Below are 26647 nucleotides of genomic sequence, written 5' to 3' on the forward strand. Positions count from 1 at the left end.
GGATGCCTACTGACAGTTTGAACTCTGCATGTTTGCTGAAGAATGTCCTTCACTGTCACCACCATGCTGACAAAACGAGGGCCAACTGCATCATAAAATAAATATATAACGGGGTCATATAAAGCCTAAGCAATGCTTGTAGGTTAACACAATACAACAATGACAACACATAGAATACAAATACATTGGATATCATGAGACAAAAGTGTGTGAATGTTTATGTAAATGGTATGAAGGAGTGACCAGTAGATGGCAGCATCACACATGTAGTATGTGTGTAGAGGCGCTTCATGGATTTGGAGGTAGAGTTGACCCTCAGTCTGTGTCCTGTCTACTCTACAAACATAAAGGAGTTGTGTGAGGACACATGATAAGAAGATAAAGTTGACTGGCTATCAATTTGTTCTTTTTATTTTATTTTTGGTAAAATGTCTTCTGGAACATTTGGGGAACGGCACAACGGTCAACAAAATTAATGTCACTTGGTATAAAAATACAAGGTTCCACTCGTGCCGTCTGCCTTTAGTTGTTTAGTCAATTAATCGGCCGATGGTGGCATTGTCAACCAACTTTTTTTTATTATAAGGAGAAGTAATGCAGAGTTAGCTGACCATTTGGAAGTGAATCATGAGTTTAATCGGCCATTTTACGTACAACTACAACATTTTCTGTATAAATAGTTGCATTTGCATGCATTTCCGTGCCATTGTAGTCCTGTGAGTGCAGTTTGGGTTAAATAGAAATGCGTAATTGTTTGGTAGAGGTTTTTCCACACTCCCTAGAATGTGATTCTAGGGAGTGTGGAAAAGTTTGGCAATTCGTTCCATGGGCAGCAGAGGTTAGCATTCTATTTCTTTCTCAGCAAATGTTTATTTTTGGACGATATACTAACAACAGGTTGTTAGTCTTAGCATTAGGAACAATTAATTTGGTTAAGGTTAAGGAGTCCCCCTCTTTAGTCGACCAAGAATATTTTTTATTGACTACAGTCCTACAAGGAACAAGTCATTAATTTATTTCACACAATTTATTTCCATTTTAGGATATTACAGCTTGTACCCTCCTAAGCCGCTTATGATCCTTAATTGAAAAATGCAAACAAGGCAAATTGATAAGGCAAATATAGTAATTTAATTTACATGGTTATATTGCTCCAACAAAACAAATGGAAACTTTGTGTTGAATAATAAATGAACAAGAATTAAATACAGCAACGCAAAGGATCAGCTAAAGATAATGCAACACTTCACTGGCAACCACCAACTGTGCTGTCCACGAATATTTTTCATTATGTGACCGACTTGCTAATTTCTGCCTGCCCCTTTACTGCCACTTTAAATGCCACAACAAAGTGCAAAATGGCTACACGACACTACTGGATCCTACATATATCACCCCCCCCCCCCCCCCCCAAAAAAAAAAAAAAAAAGAGAGCATAAAGTACAGAGCAGTGGGTATGTATGGGAGTTCAGGGAAAACAGGCATTTTTGGAGTAATGGCAGTTTGAAAGAAGGAGAATAAGGATTGTCAAACTTGCATAAATCATTCTACATAATGTGTAAGTGAGAAAGGAAAACAATGGCAATGGTTAAAAGCTCTTAAAAGTACATTTAGCATAATCCTTTAAGCCCTTTTTTCACCACTTGTGTTTATAATGTTAAGCTACAAGAGACAAAAACACACCTTTGATCAACCAGCTATACATTTCAACATCCCGCCAGTTATGCAATGTGAGCCCGGGATGTAAAAAAATATTTGCTTTGATTAGAAAATGAATATGTGCTATGTATCTTTGGAAATGTGTGGTCTAGTCCTAATGAAGACATCACCGCGGAGTGTCAGGCTCTTTTTCAATGTGCGTTTAGCCTCTAATCTTCCCCCTCAAAGACACGACCCGGACACAGAACAGGAAGCCAGTGAATAAAGTCTGAATTCCACTCTATCAAGTTCCCCCCCGCAGTTGTTTAACATACATGTCCTTGGTTACGCAACTTCCCATTTGCACTTTGATGATAAAGACAGCAGCCTGCTAAGTGCGGGCAATAGAATGTCTCACTTAGATTAATACACGCCTTTGAACATGAACAATTGTCGGAAATAGGGAAAAGTACAAGAAATGTAAATGAAAGGGATTAGCGATGAGGAGGCAGAGGGAGAAAGAGCGGCTCAGAGGGAGGCACAATGATGGGTTCTTTTTCAGGGGCAGAGGTGATCCTAAATCAAATGGAACGGTCGGGAGGAGCAGTGGGGACAGTGGGGACAGTGGTGACGTAGAAAAGACATTTATGTAAGAGATTGTGAAGATTATGTGCACTCCATTAGGATAAAATACTGTTAGCATGAATAGATAACACATAGGCTTGATTGATGTATATTACGCATGTATTTTCTATGGTGACAGGGGTTAAAAAGGCAAACATGGCAGGGGTGAACTGGTAAAGTGATGGATTTCAGTCCAAAAAACTAAAAAAACTTCAAAATAAAACTTGAAACGCTGCAAAATGGTCCAACTTAATGGTTTAAGATTTAAAATAGAAAATATAAATCTTGTGATCATTACTTACCACAGAGCTGATTAGTCCCGATCAATCAAACTTTTAAGACGTTTAATATTATTTTCTTTTGAAATCCCTATGGGAAACAATTTGTGGAAAATGTACTTCCTGAAACAAGCGGTCACTTTTAGTAGTAATGTAGTAATGATTACCAAATTGTTCAGTACTACAACTATCTATATACTGTTTTGGGAGGAATACTTTGAAAATGTTTATTTAGTTACAGAATACTGAACCTGCAATTACATTTATTTTGGAACATACCGGTACTCTGTTATTTGGTGTAATCAGAGCGTTATTGTGAATACTTCGAAGAATCTCACTGAGTTATGTAAATTATATTATAGTGTAAGAACGCTAAAGACTAAACAGCTGTTTGTTTCACCATTTGGCATTTCATTATGATATTAGAGAACATGTATCACAAATGAAGCTGTAAGAGCAGCTTTTTCTATTTTTTCTCTATTTCCCTGACTTTTCAAGTACTGTACCTGATACACATACGGTATTTATGTATTCTGTTACTTCCCAACACTGTTAATGTAGAGGTTTAGCTTATATTGTGTTTTCAGTATAAGGTTTGACAACATAAGGCAAAAACTAAACTTAAATGAACAGACAAAAAAATGAAGAAACATAAAGCAAATAAAATGATAAAAAAATAACTCACATGGAGCTCCCAACTGACTGGTGTCTTTTGGCTCTGAGGACTTCTGATATAAGGAACCTTGAAGAGAGAGAGGGATGGTGCAGCGGAGGGAGACAGGAGAGAGATGATCAAAATCAAATTTAAGGCAACAGAAAAAACAAACTGAACAAATGAGGCTGCTCCAAAGTCATGAGTGGAGTGATGACACAGAGACGTTATGTTTCTTGATTTGGCCCTTAGTTTGAGATCTGAGTATTGAGTATGGAGATGGATGAGAGAGGAAGGAGACATGGTGGTTCAGTGAGAGAGGGGCACGATCCATCAACTGGTCTCACTGCTGCTGCTGCTGCTGCTGCTGCTGCTGCTGCTGCTGCTGCGAGGAGACGGGGGCAAACTAGAAAAATGTGGGCTCTAAACAAATCAGTGCAACCTTGCATCTGCCACAAGACGAGTACACAGAGAGGATGGATCTGTCGTGTTTTTACCTAGTTGACAAAACAGGTGGTAGGCACACAGAAAAAGATGTCTGGGTTTGATGGTGGGTCAGTGTTACATTTCACAGCTATTTTAATAAACGTACAAATACAGATCAAACTAATACTGCAATAGTCATTATGAATGGGATATAATCTGTGGTTGTGTTTACGTGCACACCAAAAATCTGATCATTGTCTGATTTCTGGGGTTATCAGATTATTGAAATGAAATGTGTATTTTGCAGTAACACCTGGCAATCAGATGTCTTTCTGACTGTTCACTTTTGACTCAGGAAATTATGCAAAAAGGTCTAATGTGGCAAAGACAAAAATGAAAGCAAAAATGCTGAAGGTTGAAAATTGAGTTATTTTAACATTTCTTGTACTTTTTCTTCCAAATGCAGCAGTTACTTTAAAAAGTCCATTGATTAACTGACGTCACCAGATGTTTTAGACGATCAAATTTCTTTTGTGCATGTAACACACACACCAAAGATCAGATCTAATTATTGGGTTATTGAGTTTTTGTAAATGATAATGTAATGATAGAAAGAGTTTTACTCATTAGATCTTCTACTGAAAGTGTTTTTCAGACTTCTTATAAGTGATCTGTTCTTCTGTATCTACCTCTGTATCTACCTGCGTTGCACCAATGTAATTTCCCCATGTGGGACAATAAAGGAATATCTTATCTTATCTTATCTTATAAATATGAAAGTACGTTGTTGGAGAAGTGTATTGTAATGGCCTTTGTCATGCTGCGTTTCAGTGCCGGTGCAGCATTAGTAATGATAGTAACGGTAAACTAGTAATAGATTTAGCTGCTTGGAGCCGTTAATTCAAAATAACATGAGGTGTTTACAGGTTGTGTATTAAAGGCAGCAGCAGTGCTATAACACATAATGTAGGGCTCTGTGGGACATCCATAAACAACTATACAAACAATGGAGTTCTTATTGGGAGAGAAGCTAATCGCAAGAAGACAAGCGCTCGGACAGGGAATCGATGCTGTGATGGATGGAGCGGCCGTGTGCATGTAATCATCCGGGAGGGAGTCCGCTGCAGCCGGGAGGTGACAGTCAGGGTCAGGCTGGCGGATGGCCGATCCCCACCCATGCTCTGGAACTTCTACTGGCACCATGTGGATAAATGAGGGCTTGTAACTGTGGGTGGGTGTCAGTGCAAGTATTATATTCTGATTACACGTGATCAATAATGATAGATTGTCATGAATATCTCAACAATAGGACATGAAGGTCTAAAAATTGGCAATATTTGGGAAGAGTCAATGGCATCCATAAGATAAACGACAAAACTAAGAATTATTTATCATAGCATACATTAATCCGTATCATTTATCATGATCCGCCATTATATTCAATTATAAGCCCAGATGTGCATTATGAAATGGCAGAGTACTTTAATAATTGAAGTAATTTTGAAATTAATTGAAGTACACCACCAAACCTTTTTGTTCCAGTTATTCTTACTGCTCCACAAACATTTCAAGTTTTGCTGCTAGTTTTATTTGAAGAAAGTATGTGCCCTTGTTGGCTCATTGGAGCGGTTCCCACCCTTTCCTCAGAATGATATGTCAAAAGCATGTGATGTCAGGGTGCAGGGTTACCACTGGCCCAGACAACAACAACATCAAAACAACAGAAGGCACTATGGAAGCATTGCCAAACATGTTTCTACCCGGGTCATTCAGTCAAACTCCAAAACTATGTTCTGACATCAAGTTCTATCAGACAAGATAGAAGTGCATTCTGAAAACTCCTAACGTTGTTAAGGCCAAACTCCTCAACACACTAAGTGGGATGTACAAGCTACAAATTCAATAAAATGCATTTCTTTTCCTTTTGTCTTTTTTAAAATGATGTGCAATTGACACTGAATATTTTGAGTTCTGTTTCCATCTCAGCTCCTTTCACAGATGGAGTGCAACTGAAATGATTTAAATACATTCCTACAAGTGAAAATAAGATCAAGGTGGAGGCAGAGGACTCCTCACTCAGACAAGTGTTCAGTCTCGGAGGTCCAGGGTGAGTTCAGATTGCACACAACCTCCCATAATGGGCCCTGCTCCTAAACGTGAGTGGAAATGGTCATTACCGTTGACATAAGTGGCTTCACCCTTTTAGCTTCCCCAAAAATCCATTCCTGGAACTATCGCACATCCATAACATCCATATCATTATGCTTTATATTCTGTGCAATGCTAACAAGAAGTGATGCTGGAAGTGCATGGTACTGTATGTTCACATGGAAAGACTCGTTTACTGCAGGGTTTGGTCTTTGAGTGGAAAACAGTAGTAGTAGAATATGTTGTACACTGGTACACACAACTGGGTTTACATCATTGAGTTATGTATGTGTCCTGCTTTTAATCTCTTGTCAAACTATAGTTCACCAAGGATATTTTCTGTGCTTCTGGTTTTGTTTTTTTTTATTCTTAATGTAATTTCTATGCATCTCTTTCTGTACTGCTTGCTATAGTATAATTACAGCATACAAACACAAAAGCACATTTATTTTATTATGTGGCTTTTCAGAAACTGTAACGGTTGAGATTAGAATATGCAAAGCAGTGAAATTGCATGTCCTTTTATAAAGCACATTCACGGAGTGTGCTGTTACTACACGTGGCCTTGGCTATTTCAAATACGGCAAAGCTTTCATGGCACTGGGACTCTGAATAAAATCACAACATTGTATTTTCTGACCTCTCGAAACACGGGCCTGCTGGACTGGGAGCACGTTCACTTTAGATGCGAGGTGAAGTGACATATTGACCGGCAGCGTGATGTCACCCTGAATCTATCACGTCCACAGCCGACAGTCGGTAGCACAGCGGAAGCTCATACACTTGGATCAGCTGTATTAAATTCAGCCTCTGTTATATGATTAGTGTCACTATCACCATCTGTAGTGAATTATCTACCTCTTCTGGGAGCACAGCGCTGACACCTCCGACAATATTTAGTAGTCAAGACATTTAATAAAGGCGACAGCGTTTAACACTCTTGTGCTTACACTCCCTGCAGTTCGTTGGCAGATTTGGAAAAAGGTCTCAGTGGGAAAGGTTCTCTCGACACACAAAATAAAAGATGAGCCTTTTTAAGTGTCCCTCACACAAACTAGATGTAAGTGTTTACCAATGTCTGTTGCATAATGGTGATTGATTATTTGCTTTTGCTATGACACTTTAGGACCGTTGCCATGCCGTTGTCTGACTTCTCACGACTCTTTTCTGCTCATTTAGGCAAACATTTTTTTATTATAAACAAAACTCTCAACAATTTTTTAAACAGAACTTTCAACTAGTACGTTACATGTACTAGTCCGATTACCGAGCACCTTTTCTAATCGCAAGTTGACAAGAAAAGAGGGTCTGCTTGGCGCATTGTACAAGAAAATATGCTATAGCTTGTGTATGAATAGTAAATGTGGTGCAGCCCTCTGAAAGACTATGGGTTTATGAGCTGGAGTGAAACACAGTGCAGAGATGAGGTCGCAGTGAATATGATGGTCACGGGGGGTTCTATGGCACAATCCGATTCCTTTGAGTTTCTGACAGTAAAGGAAGGAACTTTAAGTGTTTCTCATTTTATCATAATGTCATACGTATGTGCATGATTAAAAGTGAATCAGTTACAAAAAATAACTACGGAGAGCTGGAGTTAACCCATACTTTAATGTACATATTAAAGAGTATATTTAACATTTAAAGGTACATTATGTAACTGGTGGCCGTCCGCTACCTGCTTGTCTCAAAAAGGATGTTATTGCTTTGCCCGGAAAGCTCCACAATATGGCATTAAACGTGTATATTTCCATGGAAGCAAGCAGACTACATTACTAGGTCAAGTTACAGGTCAGGTAAGAATGCATGTTTGTCTAGATACTTTTGAGCGATCAAAGCACCTGAAAATTGAATAAATGCAGATAACTCTATTGCAATACTGTGCAACACTTCAGGCAGAGCAGTAACTTCACCATGGAGACGAGCAGATGAACCCCTCACAAAATGTTACATAGTGCACCTTTAAGTATTCTATTTGTATATTCCCAATGCAACTGTATTTGCATAGGGAATAGATAGTTTCAAAAGTACTGCATATAACAATATAAGACACAGCTCTGAATGTCAGCTAAAAGAAAAAAAATCATGTTTCTTTAAGATCTCAAGACATCCTTGGTATAAAGTCAGATGGTGCGTTCCTTTGTGACCAGGTGCGAGGGAGGAGCAGAGGGTTGGGTTAGGTACTCACTCTGCATACACAGCCCATCGGTGCAGTTCTTGGACTGGAGCACCATGCCCTCACAATCCTTCCCCCCGTTTTTGGGCGCAGGGGCGTTGCACTCCCTCCTTCTCCAGTGGGTGCACTCTGTCCCACAGGTGGACCACTTACTCCACTCTGTCCACAGGCCATCCACTACCACACAACAACAGACAGGATAGATGGACACAGTGAACAGGTGAACATGGGGAGAGGCGTGAGCGTGGGTGACGTGTGGATCAGACAGCAAACAGTGGCATATGCAAACATGGGGTTGCATCGTCCTGATAACTCATCAGGCATAACATCAGGACCACTGACAGGTGGAGTGGGAGACACATACAGTTTGGCAAGTGATGTCAGGCAGCAAGTAAACATTTTGTGTGGGTTTTGATGATGGGATGTCGAGCACTGCATCGAATGTGAGGCGTTTGTGGTCTGCAGTGGTCACAGGATGTGGAAATACATTGTGGTTCAATAGGGCTGTAACAATGAATCGACTAATCATGACAAGTTGACTTTGATAATCGTAATTGTTATCTGACCTATATTGACTCTAAGACACATTAAAAAAGACCTTTGTAATAAAGACAGTGACATTATTAAATCAAAATGTCAAAAGGGAATGAACAATTTCTGATTTTTTTAATCTCTAGAAGCCTTCAATCACCATAGTTCAACCTTTATTTGGTTGATAGTGTATTTAAAAAGTCTCAATGTACAATAGAAAAAAGTCCACTAATTAAAAACATGTATTGCTGACTATAGTCTCTGTCTCTCTCCTCTATCAATCAAACAGACAAGCTACTAAGCCTTTTTAAAACTAGATAATAATAAAAAAAATCAAAACAAACATGTCAATAATTACAAATTGCCCAGAATAATGGCACCACTAGAATAGGACATTGCGACATCCATAATGGCCTGGTCACCACTGGTAACAGGAAGGTGTTAATATACAATGCATGCACACGACTAGCTGCATTTATTACACAGAGGATCAAGGCACATTGTCACTACCAACACTAGACAGTGGATCATTATGTTATGCCCGATGGTGATGTGTGTTAGACATGAAAACTGTGATCTTCACGGTGGCGTTATGCTTTTACCTGGACACAGGGGATTACATGCCAGTTTCTGAATCCCTTGCCCTTCACAGATTGCCCCTCCGTTGAGCGGTGCCGGGTTGGTACAGCTCCGTGTGCGCTTCTGGTACCCACGTCCACATTTGCTGTTACACACCGACCACTCTGTCCACGTGGACCAGCCTCCATTCACTGAAAACAAGACAGGCTTATTACCATTACTGTTTTAGCTATTCCTCGGAGAATGCTGTTGATTAATAATGGCGGTGAAATCAGGGGCTTATTGTGAATGGTATGGTGAAAATGAAGGACATTATGAAACAAATATCCCTCAGACTGAAAGAAAATTGATTAGAGAAAATAAAAAGACTAGCATACACATTTATAGGGCTGGATGATATTGCCCCGGAAGTCCAGAATGAGGGACACACATGGTCTGCCCGTGTCCGTATAAACAAATGACTGCTTACGAGGAAAAAGAAAATACTTTCTGCAGAATCAGAGTGAAAGATACATTTAATCTGAGGTAGGATACGTTTTATTTAGTTCTAAATTGGTGACCAGAGAATTTGATTGTTTCATCACAGAAATAAACTAATTTGATTGCACGGGTATGTTTGAGTTTGACTGGAGGTGTGACGGAGGCCGCCGTGGTGACCACCAGACTCGTCAAGACAATTCGTAAAGAGGAAGTGTGTATTCTGGATACCAGCAAGATAGGTAGGGTCAGGTGATATGGCAAAAAAAAGTATTGTTAATGTTTTCCCACAATCTTCTTCTAGGTCATACAGTTCATGAACAAAGACATGGCAGACCTGAACTTAAACTAATAAAGCCTTCTTACGGCAAATAGTGCTCCAAACTACTGTACGTGTTTTTACAGGATCGGCTGGAGACTTGTCAATAATAAAAATAAAAAATCTTCATACAATTTGATCTCAATTTAATTAAAATATGACTAATTGCCCATCTCCCATACATTACAGTAAAGTCTATATACACAGACAGCATGAAAACATAAAGACAAAGGTAAGCGTCGGCTGTGACCCTGGACTTTTGCACAGCTACTCTCACACGCAGCCACGCAGTAAATTCCGGTCAGATTGCTGCATTTTCCATTCGCTGATTCCTCCTAATGCCTCTCTTCCCTGTCTCATCCATCTCTGTCAGTGGTTCAAATCCAGTGCCGAGTGACACCCAGGGCTGGTGGCTCAGAACAAGTCTGTGGCATTTAAGATGGTGGATCTAGGCTACTCCTTGGAGCCTTAGCACTTTCAAATGTGACAAGATTATGAATGAGCCCCGAAATACTGGACACAGGGATTTTTTGTTTTACTCGTATCGTTTTCTCTGGATGATTTTTCTCAATTTGCCACCGGTTTTTAGTATCAAATATCCTAAGCTACAAACCACATACTTTAATTGCATCCAGAATAACCTTTGTAAGTAGTAAATCCAATGGTTTGTGATAGTTCTGGTTTCAAGATAGTAATGGTTTTGTTTAAGCTGCGAGCCTACATAGATTTTATCCAAGAGACTTTGAAAACTGCCATGGTACTTTTTCCAAGCTTTGCTCTATCCTCAGCAGATTATTTTTCCTGTTTTGCCCACCTCTTTCTATTATCTAAAGTATTCAAATAAACAGCACATATTCTCCTGGCGTTCACTTTTTTCCGTTCCTCATCCCGCCGGGCAGCTTTTATAGCCTTTGTATTGTGCTCTATCTGTTTTCACACACACACCATATTATTGTGTTGAGAATGTGTGTACGTTATGTTTCGCAAAAGCCAGAGAAAGCGGATCCAAGGCCGACATAAACAGATTCAGGCCTCGCAGTGCTCCATCTCAAGGATGCGCTGACTTCAAAGCACTTACAGGACACTTAGAGCTAAAAGGACGCATTTATGGCACAACGACTTGTGGAGTCAATGACCCTTGGAATTTCTGCTTGTATTTGCATCAACCTACACCTCAACAAACCACTATCTTCACATAAAAGAACTATATACACAACAAATAGACAAATAATATAATGCCAAGACTAAAGCAGCTGCTAAGAAAATGATACGTTTGTGTTTTCTTTTCAGTGGCGCCACATTTGTAATAAGCATGCATTTCTGGAATAAGCAGTTGCTCTGGAAATGAGGTTTATGTCCATAAAAAAAATCTTCATCTGACATTGCTCTGTCCACCAAGATGAATCTACAGGATGAAATTGAACCATGCGATAGAATGTTGTAAAGAATAGTATGATCAGTGGTAGAAGCTTTTTAGATATCCGTACATATGAAAAGTTCATGGTTACAATAATGGTTGTTCATGGTTTTCAAAGGGCATATTATTATTGTGTTGCAACAGTCTTGTTTTGTGTTTTTTTCTGCTCAAGAACGTGCATCAAAAACAAATGAGCAGCTTAAGTTCTTCAGAAGAACATCTTAACTCTTAAATCTAACACAGGTTGAACTATCAAAGCAAAATAATTCTTCACACAAGCAACATCTCTTCAAAGATAAAAAGTGGCGTCTCATTTCTCCTTGCCCTTTGTGTCCTCCGGTGGGGATTGAGTTTAAACTTCAGAGCTACTGTTGTGTTAGTTGAAGTTACAACGACAGTCTGTGTAATACCTCAGCAGGCGTTTCTTTAAGTACGTCCCTGCCACATCAGCAACTTACAATAACTGGGATTTTTTTTTAAAATCTTCTACTCCTTGCACGACAAACTGAGTGAATGATCTCCACTACAGGTGAGCGGGGATTTTCTACGTAGACTGACTTTGAAATGGCTTTGAATCAAAATATAACAACACTATGAAGGCTCAAGAGCTGCATCCTGATGATTACAGACTGCAGCGTAAAGTGGGTGGGATTACCATAGACGATAACAGTGGCGGTGGTGCTGCGGCGCTTGGCCACGATGTTCTTTGCCACGCAGGTGTAGTTAGCCGTGTCGGAGAGCCGGGCCTGTTTGATGATCAGGTTGTGGTCGATGGTGATGTAGAAGTTCCTGTCATCGGCGGGGTCGATAATGTCCTCGTTCTTTAACCACTCCACCTGGAAAAAACAAAAGGAAACGTGTAACTTACACATGTACAAACATTCATATGAAAATCCCTAACGGAAATTAATTGATTCCAGTCTGACAGCTGTAGGACTCTCCAGTACAAAGAAATTATATGGATACTTTGAACCATATTTCCTGTTAAAGCTGGGTTACCTGATATTCAAACCCTGCCTTACTAGCTGTAGCGTGCAGTGACTTTTATGGATGGGAAAGCAGACTTGGGGTGTTCAATATTTAGTGGACAACACAAAAGTAAAACAAAATTAAATAAAAATCTATTATACAAAGGGGGGCTGTGAACCCCAGCCTCCCACATGAAGGCCAAAGACCTTTCCTACTGAGCTAAAATGTCATACCAGAGAGGAATGCTGATTGGATTAAATAAACTGACTCCATCGATCAATTCATTACACATTGGGCAAGACAAGTTTATTTGTAGAGCAACACAAGGCAATTCAAAGTGCTTCACAAAACAGGAAAAGAAATGCATTAAACACACAAAGACATGACAGAAATCACCAAACAGTTTAAGACATGAAAGAGAAGAGTGCAAAGAAAACCCTTTCAGTCATATGCACAGCTAAACATCACTGTCTTTAGTTTAGATTTGAACATTGTCAGAGAGGGGCATGTCTCACATCATATAAATGATCTACGATTACCCAAGATTACTCAACCAAAGCTGTAGCTGTAGTTGGTCCCCTGGTTCTTTACCATAGGATATGAGTGGCATTAAACAAGGACTTTTTCTATCGTTCCTATGCGTCTGTCGACTGTAGAAATGTCAATAGCAATAGCAGTCAGCAGAACAAACAGAAAAAAGAAAAAAAAAAAACTGCAGAAAACTCCCCATCTCCTCAGGCAGAGAGGCACCCTGACCTTTTCTATTGCAACATAGGCATTCAATTTGGGACAACATTAGACTGCTGTACCATTCAAAGACGTTACTTTGCCTTCGAGATCCTTTTACTATTTTGTTTGTTGCACAATTGCACGTATCATTGTATGCTCTACCACCAACGTGTTTTCCCTCTGGTTTTCCTGTGTGTGTAGTGTTAAACAGCTAACTTCCTGTGCATTGTGTCACACCATGAGTACTGCAGATAAGGTTTGGGTGATAAGACACGTACATACAGGCTGAGATAACTACGCCACTTTCTCAAACGAAGCCAAGTACACACCAAAGTGTAGGACAATAACCTGATAGGACTTCCTCAGAGACAAAATAATAAGAGAATTCTTTGTTAAAACACCACAGCAAGTCAATGCGAAGGCGCGTTTGTCATTGTTGTCGTAACGGCATTGTGCTTTAAACTGATGCACTGATTGTGATAGAAAAACCAGACAGATAACGACTTGAGTATGTGCGATAAATAGAAATACCAGCACCGTCACGCCTCGACAAGTGCTCAGATCTGTAATCCACTGGGAACATTGCAGAGGAACACAGGACTTTGGTCTAAAACCCCAGCTTTGTTCAAGTCGGAGCATGTCTAACATATGAAGACATCTTCTCTGACAAACTGAGAGACTGATGTAAACAGGACCTAAGCATAGATTTAGAGTAAACCGCTGCAGTGTCTCTGATGAATCAGTCACTTTGCACCACATAGGATAGGGTTCCCTTCAGCAGCTGCACAAATTCAATCTCTCACACAAAAGCCTGGGTGGAAAAGATGAAGCACATATTTTTTCAATATTCACTTTTCAAATAGAAATGGCAACTGCATCAAAAATAGATCACGTCTCACATTCAGTGTACACTTTGAACATGTAAAGAGAGTCAAGAATAGTTACAATTGCCATTGTACCAAGTGTAGCTGCAATTGTGTAATTACAGTCATAAAAATACATATTAATACATTGAAACAACCGAAGACTGGTACAAACAACTATCCCACTGCTCCACCACCGCTCCCTCATTCACTCTCCACAATGTTATTCACAGGCAGCACTGTCCTTCATCTTCTCTTTCCACATTTGCATTTTAGAAGTGTTCTGTTCCTTCGTTACAATTACATGTCACTAATTCAGTACAGTAACAGTAACAGGTGATTGGATTGGTCATATTTTTCTTCAAATCGGAAAAAGTGTGGCATTTTGACCAAAATAGATCATTTCACTTATGGAGCCTTGACGGTGTATATAAGATAAGATAAGATAAGATATTCCTTTATTGTCCACACATGGGGAAATTTCATTGATGCAACGCAGGCAGATACAGAGGTAGATACAGAAGAAAAGAACAGATCACTTATAGGAAGTTTGAAAAACACTCTCAGTAGAAGATCTCTTATAAACAAAAACTCCCACAGACAAAACCTCCCATTTCCCAACAAGGGATGGAGGGGGGAAATAATAAAGATAAAAATAAATCATAAATAAATACCATTGCATGTGATCACGACAGTAATTGCACATGAATATGTGTCACGACAATAAATTGCACAGTAATTGCACAGTAACTGCACATGAATTGCACAGTAATTGCACATATATATATAATACCTACCTACCTATATAATACCTATAAGTTATCAGTTTCTTTATTATTATTATACTTCTGTGCCTAATCTGTTTCTGTATCTATCTGTGTGGCAATATTGGAATTTCCCCATTGTGGGACAAATAAAGGGTATCTTATCTTTCCTCCCATTATTTCTATTATTTCAATCAACTGGATACATATACGACAAAACATACGAACAACTCAACACTACTGATGTCATAGCAAGATGATACGGTACTCAAACTTTAGGGCTGGGTTTGGAGAAGTGTTTATCTAGTGACTGTCAGTTGAGATCTGTTTCGGCCAATTGCATTAATTTATCATTATGATGAAGAAAACATCAATGCAGTCCAATGAAAAAGTGGCCTTTATGAATTTAGCAGCAGCATCTGAGCTCAATGTAATTTTGTTTACAAGTACTGGCTCACAAACCTGCCCACAAAGTCCTGTCCCATGATAACTTAATCCACCACATGTTCTAATTACTTGAGACCTGCTTACACAATAGATTTTCATTCATTTGTAAACTCAAAAATCTTGCAAAAATGTAGCTTACAGTGCAGAGTGAGCTGGGATACGTGCCAGCAACCAATAATGCATTTTTACAAGGAAAAGCTTCATTGCTGTTCAAGTTCTCTGCAGAACACAATTACAAATTCACAATTTAAGCAGCAGGATAAATAAAATCTTTCACAGAACAACAAAATGTAGAAAGAATAGGCTTGGAAACTGCCACTGATAACGGAAACAAAAAGATGGTTACTTAAATTTGCAACAATCACAAAGGCTTCCTTTTTCGATGTGCTGCTTTCAGATGTCAAGAGCACTTCTAAACGAGAAGGTAATTAAAAATTGAACAAAAGAGCGTTTGCAGCAATTCACAGATGGAGAGGAGGGAGAGCAATGCGGCAACGAGGGAGCGAGCACGGGAGGAACTCGTGCCTCTCGCAGTGCAAAAGTGAGCAACAGTTCAGCTCATTTATTCAATTTAGCGCACATAAGTAGGCCTCATAATAAAAACAGGTGTGGATAAATGCATTGACATCAATCTGCCACCCAGGAGACGCCACTCTGCACTGTGGTTCACCTCGGATGACCCAAACACCCCCTCAAGTTGAATTATTGACAAGATGATGCGTGTGCAGTCATAATAGAGTAAATAGGGCCCCGCGCTCGTCTCGTTAGCGTCTGATTGGCAGTGCCACATCCGCAAGGCTAATTGGCACGCTCCTTGTCATTAACCTCCTTGGGAAATTGCCACATGTCAGCTGTCATAAAGACGGGGAGGGTTCTGGTCAGAGGCAGACAGAGTGACGGGAGGAAAAGGCTATCAAAACAACATAGAAGGAACTTGTAATGACAAAAGCGTTTCACCAAGGAAATCGAGGTATTTTTAGGAATGCAGCTTATTCTCCAAAATGAGTTTATTCTACGGATCAAATGCCTTTCGAAAGAGGTCCAGAATGCACGGCCAGGGCAAATGCTGGGGATGTCAAACAGAGAAACATGCAGTGAGCAGAAAATCAATAATATTGATCTTGATAAAATTTGTGGTAACGTGAAAATGTTATGCTGGCACTGAGATGCTGTGACCTTCAGTCTGCGTGGCCCAGAAAACAAGTGGCCAATGCATTAAAGTACACCCAAAGTCGAGTGGAAAGGAGAACTGGGAAAAAACAATTCAACGAGGCCATTTAAAGCAACATGAGAAATTAATATTCATCTTTCAAAATAAAAAAGAATTGTATTACGCAACACATTAGCTCAGAGGATGGACATATCTGGATTTCCTGTCATCAAATCTTCTTGAGTTGGTAAAGTGATCCGGTGATGGAACTCCAGATGGAACATAGGAGTGACCTCTGTGTGGGCAGTGTGGTACGGTCGGGTGGTTCTGCTCACCACTAATTAGCCCAATATACTGAAAACACTGTATGCATTCCTCTCACTTATTGGGAACCCATGCAAGGCAAAACCATTCATTACTCATCGCTGTAGTGTCAGAAATAGAGCAGGCAGCAGTGTGGGGGTGGAACAGGGTGTGAAAAGGAGGAACAGCCAGGAAAAAAATAAATAAAGTGTACGACGCCTCTACAGAAAAGTCATTATCTGAATGCTGCATCTCCACATGAAGCCCAACTTTCCATCCAATGTAATTTATGCCTTTCTTTCCGCATACATCTGCAGCGGGCTGAATGACACACCTGGAGGATAAGCCACCAAAGGTTACAAACTGATTATTCAATCATTCACTGCAAGACAACTAGCCATATGCTGTGCATCTGCTGCCTAGCAAGTATGGAAATAAGTCATGTATAAATATTAACAAGCACAAATACAAAAGGTGTGATGTGTTAAGATGAGATAAAAAGTGCATGTTTATGTGAGTGGGAATAAGGAGGAGGCAGTGTGGTGGGCTCAGGAAACAGAACAGAGGACTATTATAGAAGCTGGTGTAGGTGTCCCGGACCACTGAGACTCAAGGCTTCAGCTGAAATATCCAACTGCTTTGAGCCAACCTTGTTTCTCCAATATAATGCTAATTGTAGTATTGTCTGTTGGGTTTTCTGATTGTACATCCAAGTTATTGTTCTATTATTTGTTCTTGTTGTATACTGTAGCTGTAAATATGAATTGTTGTGCCTGAAATATTACTAAACAATTAAGCGTGTTAAGTGCACTTCTAATGTTGTGTTTGTCCTGACCTTCATAGGTTTTCAGAAATGTACTCCTCCTTTTTGCCTGGGCACTCGTGGAGCTCTTTCTTACCCTCTTGAACTACAGCTTATTGTAAGTTGTTGACTTTATATTTGTGATATCAACTAGCCCCACAATAAAGCAACATTTTCAGTATTTGGTGTAATATTTACATTGAATCACACATTTGTGCCAGCAATGCCCTGTAACAAAGTGGGAAGTTGAACTAAATCCAGTTCAAGAATGAAAAGTAAGAGGCCCCCGGCTGTTTGGGGGAGAAACCGGCAGAATCAGATTTTCGGATGGTGTGATTGTTGTGCTAGTGCCCTTTTTCTCACTAAAGCCAGTGGACTTAATCACAGCAGCAGGACTTCTTCCCTGCAGAGCGTCGATGACTGTTCCCCATGATCACGCGGCAGGACCTCGGCTGGCTGAAGGGATGCCTGAGCTAAAAGGCCGATGCCATGGAAACATCCTCTAATGCCCACAGTGCTGGATCACCTCTGAACTCTGTTCCCAGGCCGGGACAAGGCCCGACAGAGGAGGCACTGTTAAAGTGCATCTTTTTACAAGGGGAGATTTAGGTGGGTTTTCACAGACAGAAAAAAAAGAAAGAAAAGAAACTGAAGAAATACATTTAGTGCGCGATTGATGATATGGAGACTCATTAAAGCTGATTTTGGAATAACTGACGCAAAAATATCTGAGCATATACCGTAATTGACAGTAGCGGATCACATTCATGCAAGTGTTAAGCGGAACATACAGGTATTGTTCAGCCCTTACACTGTTTGGTTTAGCTGTTAAGAAGTTAGAAGGTCAGCGATAGCTAGTAGCCAATAGTTCACATGTTCAAAGCATGTCAAGCTGTTTCATAACATCCCTGTTATATGTAAATGTGTATCTATTACACCCATTCACTTTAAATAGCACATAACCAAGATGAAACAAGTATTTACACTGAAGTGCACGCGTGTGTTTCTGTGCTCGACAAAGTTGCCTCCGGTTTGAGCCTTTTACATGTAGTACAACCATAACAACAGCCTTTTTATGCTCGATATCCGTTTGTGTTCATTTGTAAGCATGCTGACGTCTGTCTCTGTTAATAATCCATTCATTATGATTCAATTACGATTAAAAGCATCATAAGAGCAGCCCTATAATATCATATTTAATCATATGCATACATGTCCAATCCACTTGTTTTTTATTTATCCACTTATTTGTAAATGCATTCTTATGGCTTATGTCTCACAGTGTCCATTAGCTCAAAATAGACACTACATTGGTCTAATCGGATACAAAGGTTTATACGTATGCTACTCAAAGACAAGTTCTCTTCCTCACATTAACAGTACTTTCTGGGATCAGGTTTGGCCTTGTGCTCTGACACAGGGCAGGCCTCCGTCGCTCTCACTCCTCAGAATAGTCGCTGTGGTTACATTCTCCTCCTGCTACTGATTAAGTACATATAAAATATTCATGGCTGAGGGAACATGTAACAATGACTTTTAGGAGACTGCTGAGTGTCTAATATTTTCAGCATACAGGATACTCAGATGACTGCAGAAGTGAGATATTTCTCTAACCTCAGTCACAGTATTTCAGTCCAGCCAAAGTTCCACTTGTAATGGCTGTGGGCGGGGCCAGGATACATGCCTTTCGTGACCTCAGTGGTTACACAAGCAACAGAACCAACTGAAAGTAAACTACATTACATTTGAGGTAATGCATGAGGAGTGGTTAGGTTTATTTGTTTAATGACACATGTGCTATGTTTCCTCACACAACATATGCAAAGAGAGCCCATTATGTATGGCAGTACCTCTGGATTTAAGATTTTTGCAAAATACCACATTTACATTTCACAGAGTTTCACACACAGTGGGATTGGATGTAGAAGAAAGTGATGTAGAAAAACAAACAACAAAACATGTGAAATCATGAGATATTGACAGTAAAACATCTTAATGAGTCCTCTGAGGGAGAGCTCTCTTTCTCTCCGAGTCTGGCTGAGACTCTGTGACTCATGTCTCATTCTGCAGAGTCACACACTCCACAAACACCATTCACTACCAGGTCTCTGTATGGGTTTTTGCAAACTCAAACTTAATTAAAATGTCCAGCACTGTTTGGTATAAATGAGCACACTTGCATTCTTGTTGGTCCTGGCTAAACTGATGGCAGTGTATTTTCACATTAGGGTGAATGCAGTGGTGTCTAGGTCTGAGACATAGTGCCAGGCTGTGAAAGGGCACTCGGGAGTCGGTAGGAAATGCACCTTTTCTTACAACACTCTGCTGGTAACTGAAATGTAAGGTGTTTCTCTCCCGTGGCCCAAGGGTGGCACCTGAGTCTGCCCAAGTCTTTTTAACTAGATCATTTTGAGAATTTTATTTAACTGCCATAGTTTTTGTGGATAAATCATTTAAAATACTAAGAATGAATATAGATTTCTTCTTACAATTTAATTTGGTGAAAAGTGTAGTTATTAACACCCTATATATTGCCTCAGCCTTTTCTCTAAACGTCTCTCAAAACCAAAAACTAAAGAGCAGACTAGGATTGTTAACATCGGATGGAAAATCAGATGCTTATCAAAACTAAAACTAGTATTAAAACTTGATACTTATTTGAGCAAGTATCACTACAAGCTTTAATTATAACTATGCTTTAGTGTGAACATTTTCAGTCTAATATGTAAAACCCTGACTTCAAAAAGATAATTTGAAATTATCAAAATCGGAAAGTATCGAAATCAGTATCAAGAATCAAGACTATTCCTCAGTATAAATATTTTGTTTTAAATTTTAGTATGACAACAAATACTAACCAGGGCTATATACTTAGGAGGCTAAGGACTGGTAATTGGTAATTCACTGTAGATTTCTGCTAAATAGCTGATATACAAGAGAGGCATCTGGTGTAAAATATAAAAAATACAAAATAAAAACAGACATTACCACCGTGAGAGACAACCAAAGTATGGATTGTTTGCTAAGCTGTCATGGTGCCAGTGCTCTCCTCTCAGGGCAGAACCACAAGTGCGCTGACAAACCTCACGTTCTCCTCTTGAGCCTGTTGGACAAAAACGGCTGAGAAATGACAGATTTTCCCTTGACGTTTTTCTGCCGAATCATACTGTTCTTAACCACTGCTTTTTCCGTGGTTTTCAGTCGGACATTCTGTGAGAGAAAGGGCTCGACAAACTCTCACGAAAACACTATGGAAACAGTTTTACTCGGGCAGCAGTTACAGACACGCACTTGAAAACTCGAGGAATGAAATATAGCACTTATTGAAAGCCATGAGGTAAGTAAAGGCAATTAGAGCTCTGCAAATCATGGCTCTTTAAAAAAAAAAAAACACAAAAAAACTAAAAAAAGTCCAGTCTGACACAGGGCAGACTGTATTTTTTATTTAGGGATGGTCCAAAGTGAATCAGATTCAATAGGTTAGTTAGGTAAGTCATTTTTTAGATTAGAATAGAAGCTCAAGAACAGTTGCAAAAATCAATATGAATATCAGTAGATGTTATAGTGTCATACTTCCAGACAAGGCACAAAAGCCATTTTTTTCCTCCTGATTACATGGTATTTCCCAATAAAATAGCAACAAATAACCTTCTGTTGGAGGCCCAAGAAATCAGTTTGTTCCAACAAAAATCTGCATCCAACCATCTTTATTTGACCTGCCCCAGCTCCATAAAATATTACAGATCTATCGACGAGGACCATTCCCATAGCAACTGACATTATACTTTTTGAATGGGAAAAAGTCCTCAAAACAGGAAGCTAAAACCCAGGAATAGAATATTGTGATGCCGTCTGAAACCCAGCAACTATAACTGTAACAAACTGTGATTGTTATAGTGGTTTAGGTTAAACATTCGATTCGTAATTCCTTTTATTTGATAGCACCTTTCAATACACCCAACGACAACTTTCCAAGAAAAGCAATTAATATCAACAGAGAATTGTAACATATTTAACATTAAAACCAATTCTCACATAATTCCCAGTACAGTTCTGTTCACACTTAACCTGGCATTTTTCTCTCTGCTTCCATCCCTATAGCAATGTACTGCAACTTAGCTGCACAATGTAACCATAGAAACCAAAGAAACAAGCAATGGTACTGGCAATCTTCTGGCTTTATTCACACATAAGCCGTCCCTGCAGTGGACCAGGCAATTTACCAGGGAAATGACCCGATCAAAAAGGCAGGGAAATCACATTCCATTGATGAAATTCATCATGTCTTCTTTTGTTTGCTTCGTTTATAAACCTGTTCCTTGTTCCTGTTCTGATTCTGGGATCTGATGTGATGTGTGAATGGGGCTTTAGAGTGAGAGACGTGAGTGAGTACACAGATTTAGTCCAGAGTGTTGCAGATGAATGGGTGAAGTGTTCCAGGGTTTGAGGGCAGAGAAGCTATAAACTCTGGCCTTCATGTATAAAACAGTTCTGTTTAATCATATCAATGACTGAATCAAGGACAAAAGTAATAATACATGAATGCGCTCTGCCAGCTTACAGTAAAATGTCTTTCCCCCCTGTACCAAGAGGGTTGTTTGATCACCGTCTACCCCACAGTGACAGAGCTCCCACTGTTGGCAAACCAACAATACTGTTCAAACTCTACTCCGACACAGAGAACTAAATGCGACACGAGTGGTTATCCCAAACTTCACCCATTTAGCCTGTCAGCACTTTTCAGCAGGGATAAGCGCACCACAGTTCCACTCACTTAGCGCCAGCTTTTCCAGGTCAATCACACAAGTTCATTTCCTTTACCCCCGACTCAAAAAAAGCCCCCGCCGAGCATCAAACCAACCTTTTATCCTGTATTTATGTTGCTGCAATCTCTACTGAACCCTTTCAACTGCTGCCATAACAGTTCTCCAGTACCACTACGGGAAGTGGAGCAGATATTGACGGAGCGAAGGTAACGCTAGGACACACTACTGGCTTTTTCTTATTTTCGCCTCTAGATTATTATAATTTTCTGACCAAGACAGTTAAAATATCCTGAGCACTGGAGAATAGATGTCCTTATCTGTGCACTGGCCTGAGCCAATGTTATTTCATTAAAATGAGCTGTAACTGTCAAGGTCTGCATCTTTTAAGTGCAAAACCATTCCTGGCATCACCTACATTATAACGTTCAGTGAATGTGACAATGGAATTAAGTTGACATTTTTGCTACATATTTTGTTGTCTGGGAGTTACATTGACAGTTGAGCATAAATCATTTTACAGAGGATTCTAAGAAGAGCCATCTTATGGGATTGAGGCAGGGCAGAGAAGTGATGAACAATCAAGTTTCAATCAGGATTATGGCGAGACACTGCAGGTGATTAGGAAATATTCTAACATTTTAAAGATGTTGATTTGAAACTTCTCCTTTAGTTGACTCACATAAATGTAGCTTTTCAGCATGTAATGTATTCATACAGAAATACAGGTTCAAATGTATTGGTTCATTTTGTTGATATCTTTATTTGTTATATATCTTTATATATATATTTAGGTTTTGAGTAAACTAGATTTTTTTTTTTTTTTAGACTTACAACTTCAATGGATCAAGCTTAAACTTAGAATCAACATATCCTTCAGCACGTTCCACCCAAATCTGGGTAAGAAAAAGATTGTAAAGTTTGCAGTGTGTAGGTTCTACTTTAAGTGGTTATCTTTAGGTCTCTACAGAAAGTTGAACTGTCCTGTATAAATCTATGGATGCCAGTGGATTCAATGAAATAATTCCACATTTTAAGGAGCAGATTGGACAATTTTGTTTGAAGTTGAAAGTCTATTTGTTGAGAGAGCATGCTGCTATGTGTATTGCCTGTTGTGTCTCGCCTTAATGACTAAATTGTTGCATGATTGCATTTATTTTGGCTTTACCTCGGCCGCTGGGATGCCTTCAGGGGGCCGACACTGCAGCAGGACTTCCTGTTCGAGAGACACTTCTTTACCCAGAGGCTCTTGATCAAACGTTTTCCTCAAGTCTGAAATGAAGAACGCACATACAATACAAGGTTAGTGGTGACAAAGTTTGGATGATTTTACATTTGATAGCTTAATTTGCAGTGAGGGGGGAAAAAACGGGAAAAGACACACGATATAAAAAGATTTGTTGCGCTTTTTACTACCAAGACTGTCCTCATCCAGAGGCCAGTGTTTAACTCATATTCAATAGAGCTCGGGGGCGAATTTGAAATAGCAAAATCTACCATTTTTGTGGCAACTCTGGAAAAACGGTTAAGTGAGATGCATTAGCCTAAACATCTTTAGACAAAAGAGCCGTGGTTCCACCAATAAACTGCTGGGTCACCACTAGTGTCAGAAAACTTTTAAATGTGCAAAAAGTTTAGTATTCAACATTGCAAAAATAGGGGGAAGAAAATGTAAAAATACAATATATTTTTCTAAATAATATATCATGACTTAATCTGCTTGTGGCCCAGAGCTTGGTTGTATTCTGACCACTTAGTCTGTGATAGTTTAGTTGCACAGCCTGAGGCAAACAATGTACTTGTGTTAATCATTTTAGAAAAAGTATCTTCTCCACCTCTGCAGATAAAACTTATAATGACGAATGTAACGACTTATTATCAACATAATATCAGCAAAGAATGACTGACGCACAAGTGTGTAGGAAAGAAATCTCACTTCTATTTATGGGCTGGCTCATCTCTCTCCTCACATTCAGCAAAGTGATAAATTGCTAGGAGAAGATAGGAGGCTGATAGGACGAGAGGGATCACTCTGAGTCCAATGAAAAACCAATATTTTTGTGGAGTGAGCCTGATGGAATGGTGCTGGGCACAAATAGTGCCGCTGACAAAGCAGGATAACTCAGTGTGTCATGGTACACTGCAACCAAAGCCCTTCCAAAATATATCATCACCTGATGCTTAGGATGTCCTGGTTCCACGACAACACAGACAAAGAGGGAAGAGGTCACAACACATGAAGGGCTCAGCTCAAAGTTTTATGGTGCAGTGCATCCAATAATGAGAACTTTAACTTTCTTATCTGAGAGAGTGAAAGAAAGATGAACAAGAATCTGGTGGGCTGTGGATTTGAGATGAGAAGCAGAGGAATGAGGAGAAACACAACAGAGCTGGAGGAAGCAGAGCTTCAGATGTTGAGAGACAGGATGAAATGAGCTCTGGAGGGGTTAAAGGGGTCAAAGGATGTTGTAAAATAACAACATGACGTTAGCTGAGAGGGAGACACATGATTGAGGAGGAAAACACACACATACATTTTGTAAAATTCTTAAACGGCTTCTGTTTCATTCCCCAATTCAAACCATTTGGAGACTTTGAGTCTATCATGCTGGTCATTAGCTTGACTCACTTATTTAAATCGCTCCATTCGTGTTTGTAACATTTAGTTTGGCTTAAGACACATACCTGCTACAGTCACTAAATACATTAAATATAATACTAAAGTCAGTTGACCTGGATATTTCTCTGCCCTGTTTATTACATACTTAAATGTTGTGTTTTCATAAACTTGAGCTCATATTTAACTTATAATAATGCATGTTTAAAGATAAAAGATATGTACCACATGTGTTGCCGTAGTAAGAGAGAATCGTTCATGTGCTTGCACAGAAGCATCTGCAAAGGCTGAGATTTAATTTTGGTGCAAATTCAGCACTGACTCCAATCAGGAAATCACAGGAATCGTTTTGAGCACATTTGACCATTCAAAAGACACAACATTGTGTTTTCAAATGTTAATTGCTATGGAAACTTTCACTCAATTCACTCAGAATAAAATCCCAAGGGTATATATTATGTCTACAGTCCGGCTCTCCCAGTTTTAAGTGTTTATAGGCCCCAGCCACCAGTGGAGTTTCCCTCAGATAATGGGCACAAACAAGTCAAAGTGGAAGAGCGAAAAAGGAAAACATCTTTTAGTTAGAGCAATGCAAACCCTGCTTCTGCCAGTGCAGTCAGGAATCTACAGACATACAGCACAGACCCAAAGCTATATCAGGCTAGCGCTATATCAATCATACTGAAGTGTATTGAGGTTGAAACGGTGAGATAAGTGCAACGTGTTCGCTTCCTGCCTATTCATTTTCCAATCACACTATATTCTCGTTTTGCGTTCACCGTAGAAATCCAACTTCAGTAATGCAATTTGATGAAATGATAGCACCTATAGATGTCTGATACGCCTTCTTTTCACTGCAAATCATCGTATTCCTTGAATATTGATACCTGCGAATTCTAATTAAAGTAAACACATAAAACATAACTACAATTGTGCATTAATAATGATTTGTTGGTGTAAGTATAACATGGAAAATACTTATGTCATTACGATATTTTTTGTTTGGTTTTTACGATTATATTGTGACCTGAACAATCACAATTATTGATTAAATGAATACTATTCACATCCTTAATTCACACTAAACCTGACTACAAAAGTTATAAGCTCAAAACGTGTCTATAATTTCGCGTCTATAATTATATTACATATTTTATTGCATAATCATTAATTTGGCTTGGAAAAGAGCTGAGTAGAAGATATGCAAATACTTAATATCAAAGAATAAATACATTGCAAAAGAGACATCACCTCAAAGTATAGAAACACATTCAACAAACCCTATAACCCTATGGCTGTAACTCGACTACACTCTTATTACCCACACACGACGAGGACGCCGTCAGCCGCATCTGAACGCTTTAGTCATTTACGAGCCATTCTTGAAGTGGAAAAAATGAGCGTTAAAATAACACATGCAATCAGACTCCAACCTGAGAATTTGTCTTCGGGGGAACGCACCACAGCTCTGCAAATTTTAATGTATTATAATAAAAGCTGTAAGGGACAGTGTTGAATTGAAAGCAATTTCCGTAACAGTCTGGTACAAAATTAAATGGAAAGAATGGCTGGAGGGGAGCAGTGTTATGGATTTTGATACAAGCACAACTTTTCTATGGAGGGAGAAAAGGTAAGGGAATACAGTATCAAATAGAAAAATGGCATCTATTTTCATTGCGGTGTTGCTGTGTGAGAGATACAATGTAGAGGTGGGCCCGGCTTCAAATTGCCTGAGAAAGATAAAAGCAGCGCTAGTCGGCCTGTGACAGGTGAGATAGAGGATCAGGCACACCTTCCACCCAACGCTGACACCACACGCTTTTATGATTTATGCAATACAGCCATATACCCGATAAATGTAATTCTGTTTCTCCATAAGGCAGCGCTGGAGAGGAGTCAACACAGTGAAACCACTGACCTGGCTCCTCTCTGGCCCACGTCAACTGCGGTTTGGAATAGACCAATGTCTGGCAAC

At 39.5% G+C, this 26647-nt stretch overlaps 1 protein-coding gene across 3 annotated transcripts in view; it reads right to left on the bottom strand.

The window, feature by feature from the left end:
- The window catches only part of unc5cb (unc-5 netrin receptor Cb), a 137120-nt gene that overhangs the window by 14463 nt on the left and 96010 nt on the right, over positions 1-26647 (bottom strand). Inside the window, exons 4-8 of one of the 3 annotated variants that reach the window (XM_072453058.1) lie at positions 23224-23327; positions 11921-12101; positions 9076-9243; positions 7955-8119; positions 3226-3282 (exon numbers count right to left, since the gene is read on the bottom strand). In XM_072453058.1, coding sequence (XP_072309159.1) covers positions 3226-3282; positions 7955-8119; positions 9076-9243; positions 11921-12101; positions 23224-23327 — 675 coding nt within the window. The remainder of the gene's footprint in view (positions 1-3225; positions 3283-7954; positions 8120-9075; positions 9244-11920; positions 12102-23223; positions 23328-26647) is intronic. The other 2 variants (XM_072453059.1, XM_072453060.1) reach the window with 2 other exon arrangements.

This window comes from Eucyclogobius newberryi, unplaced genomic scaffold, assembly GCF_026437365.1.
Source record: "Eucyclogobius newberryi isolate DKJ021-1_F unplaced genomic scaffold, fEucNew1.0.hap1 SCAF_2, whole genome shotgun sequence".
NCBI classification, from domain to species: domain Eukaryota; kingdom Metazoa; phylum Chordata; class Actinopteri; order Gobiiformes; family Gobiidae; genus Eucyclogobius; species Eucyclogobius newberryi.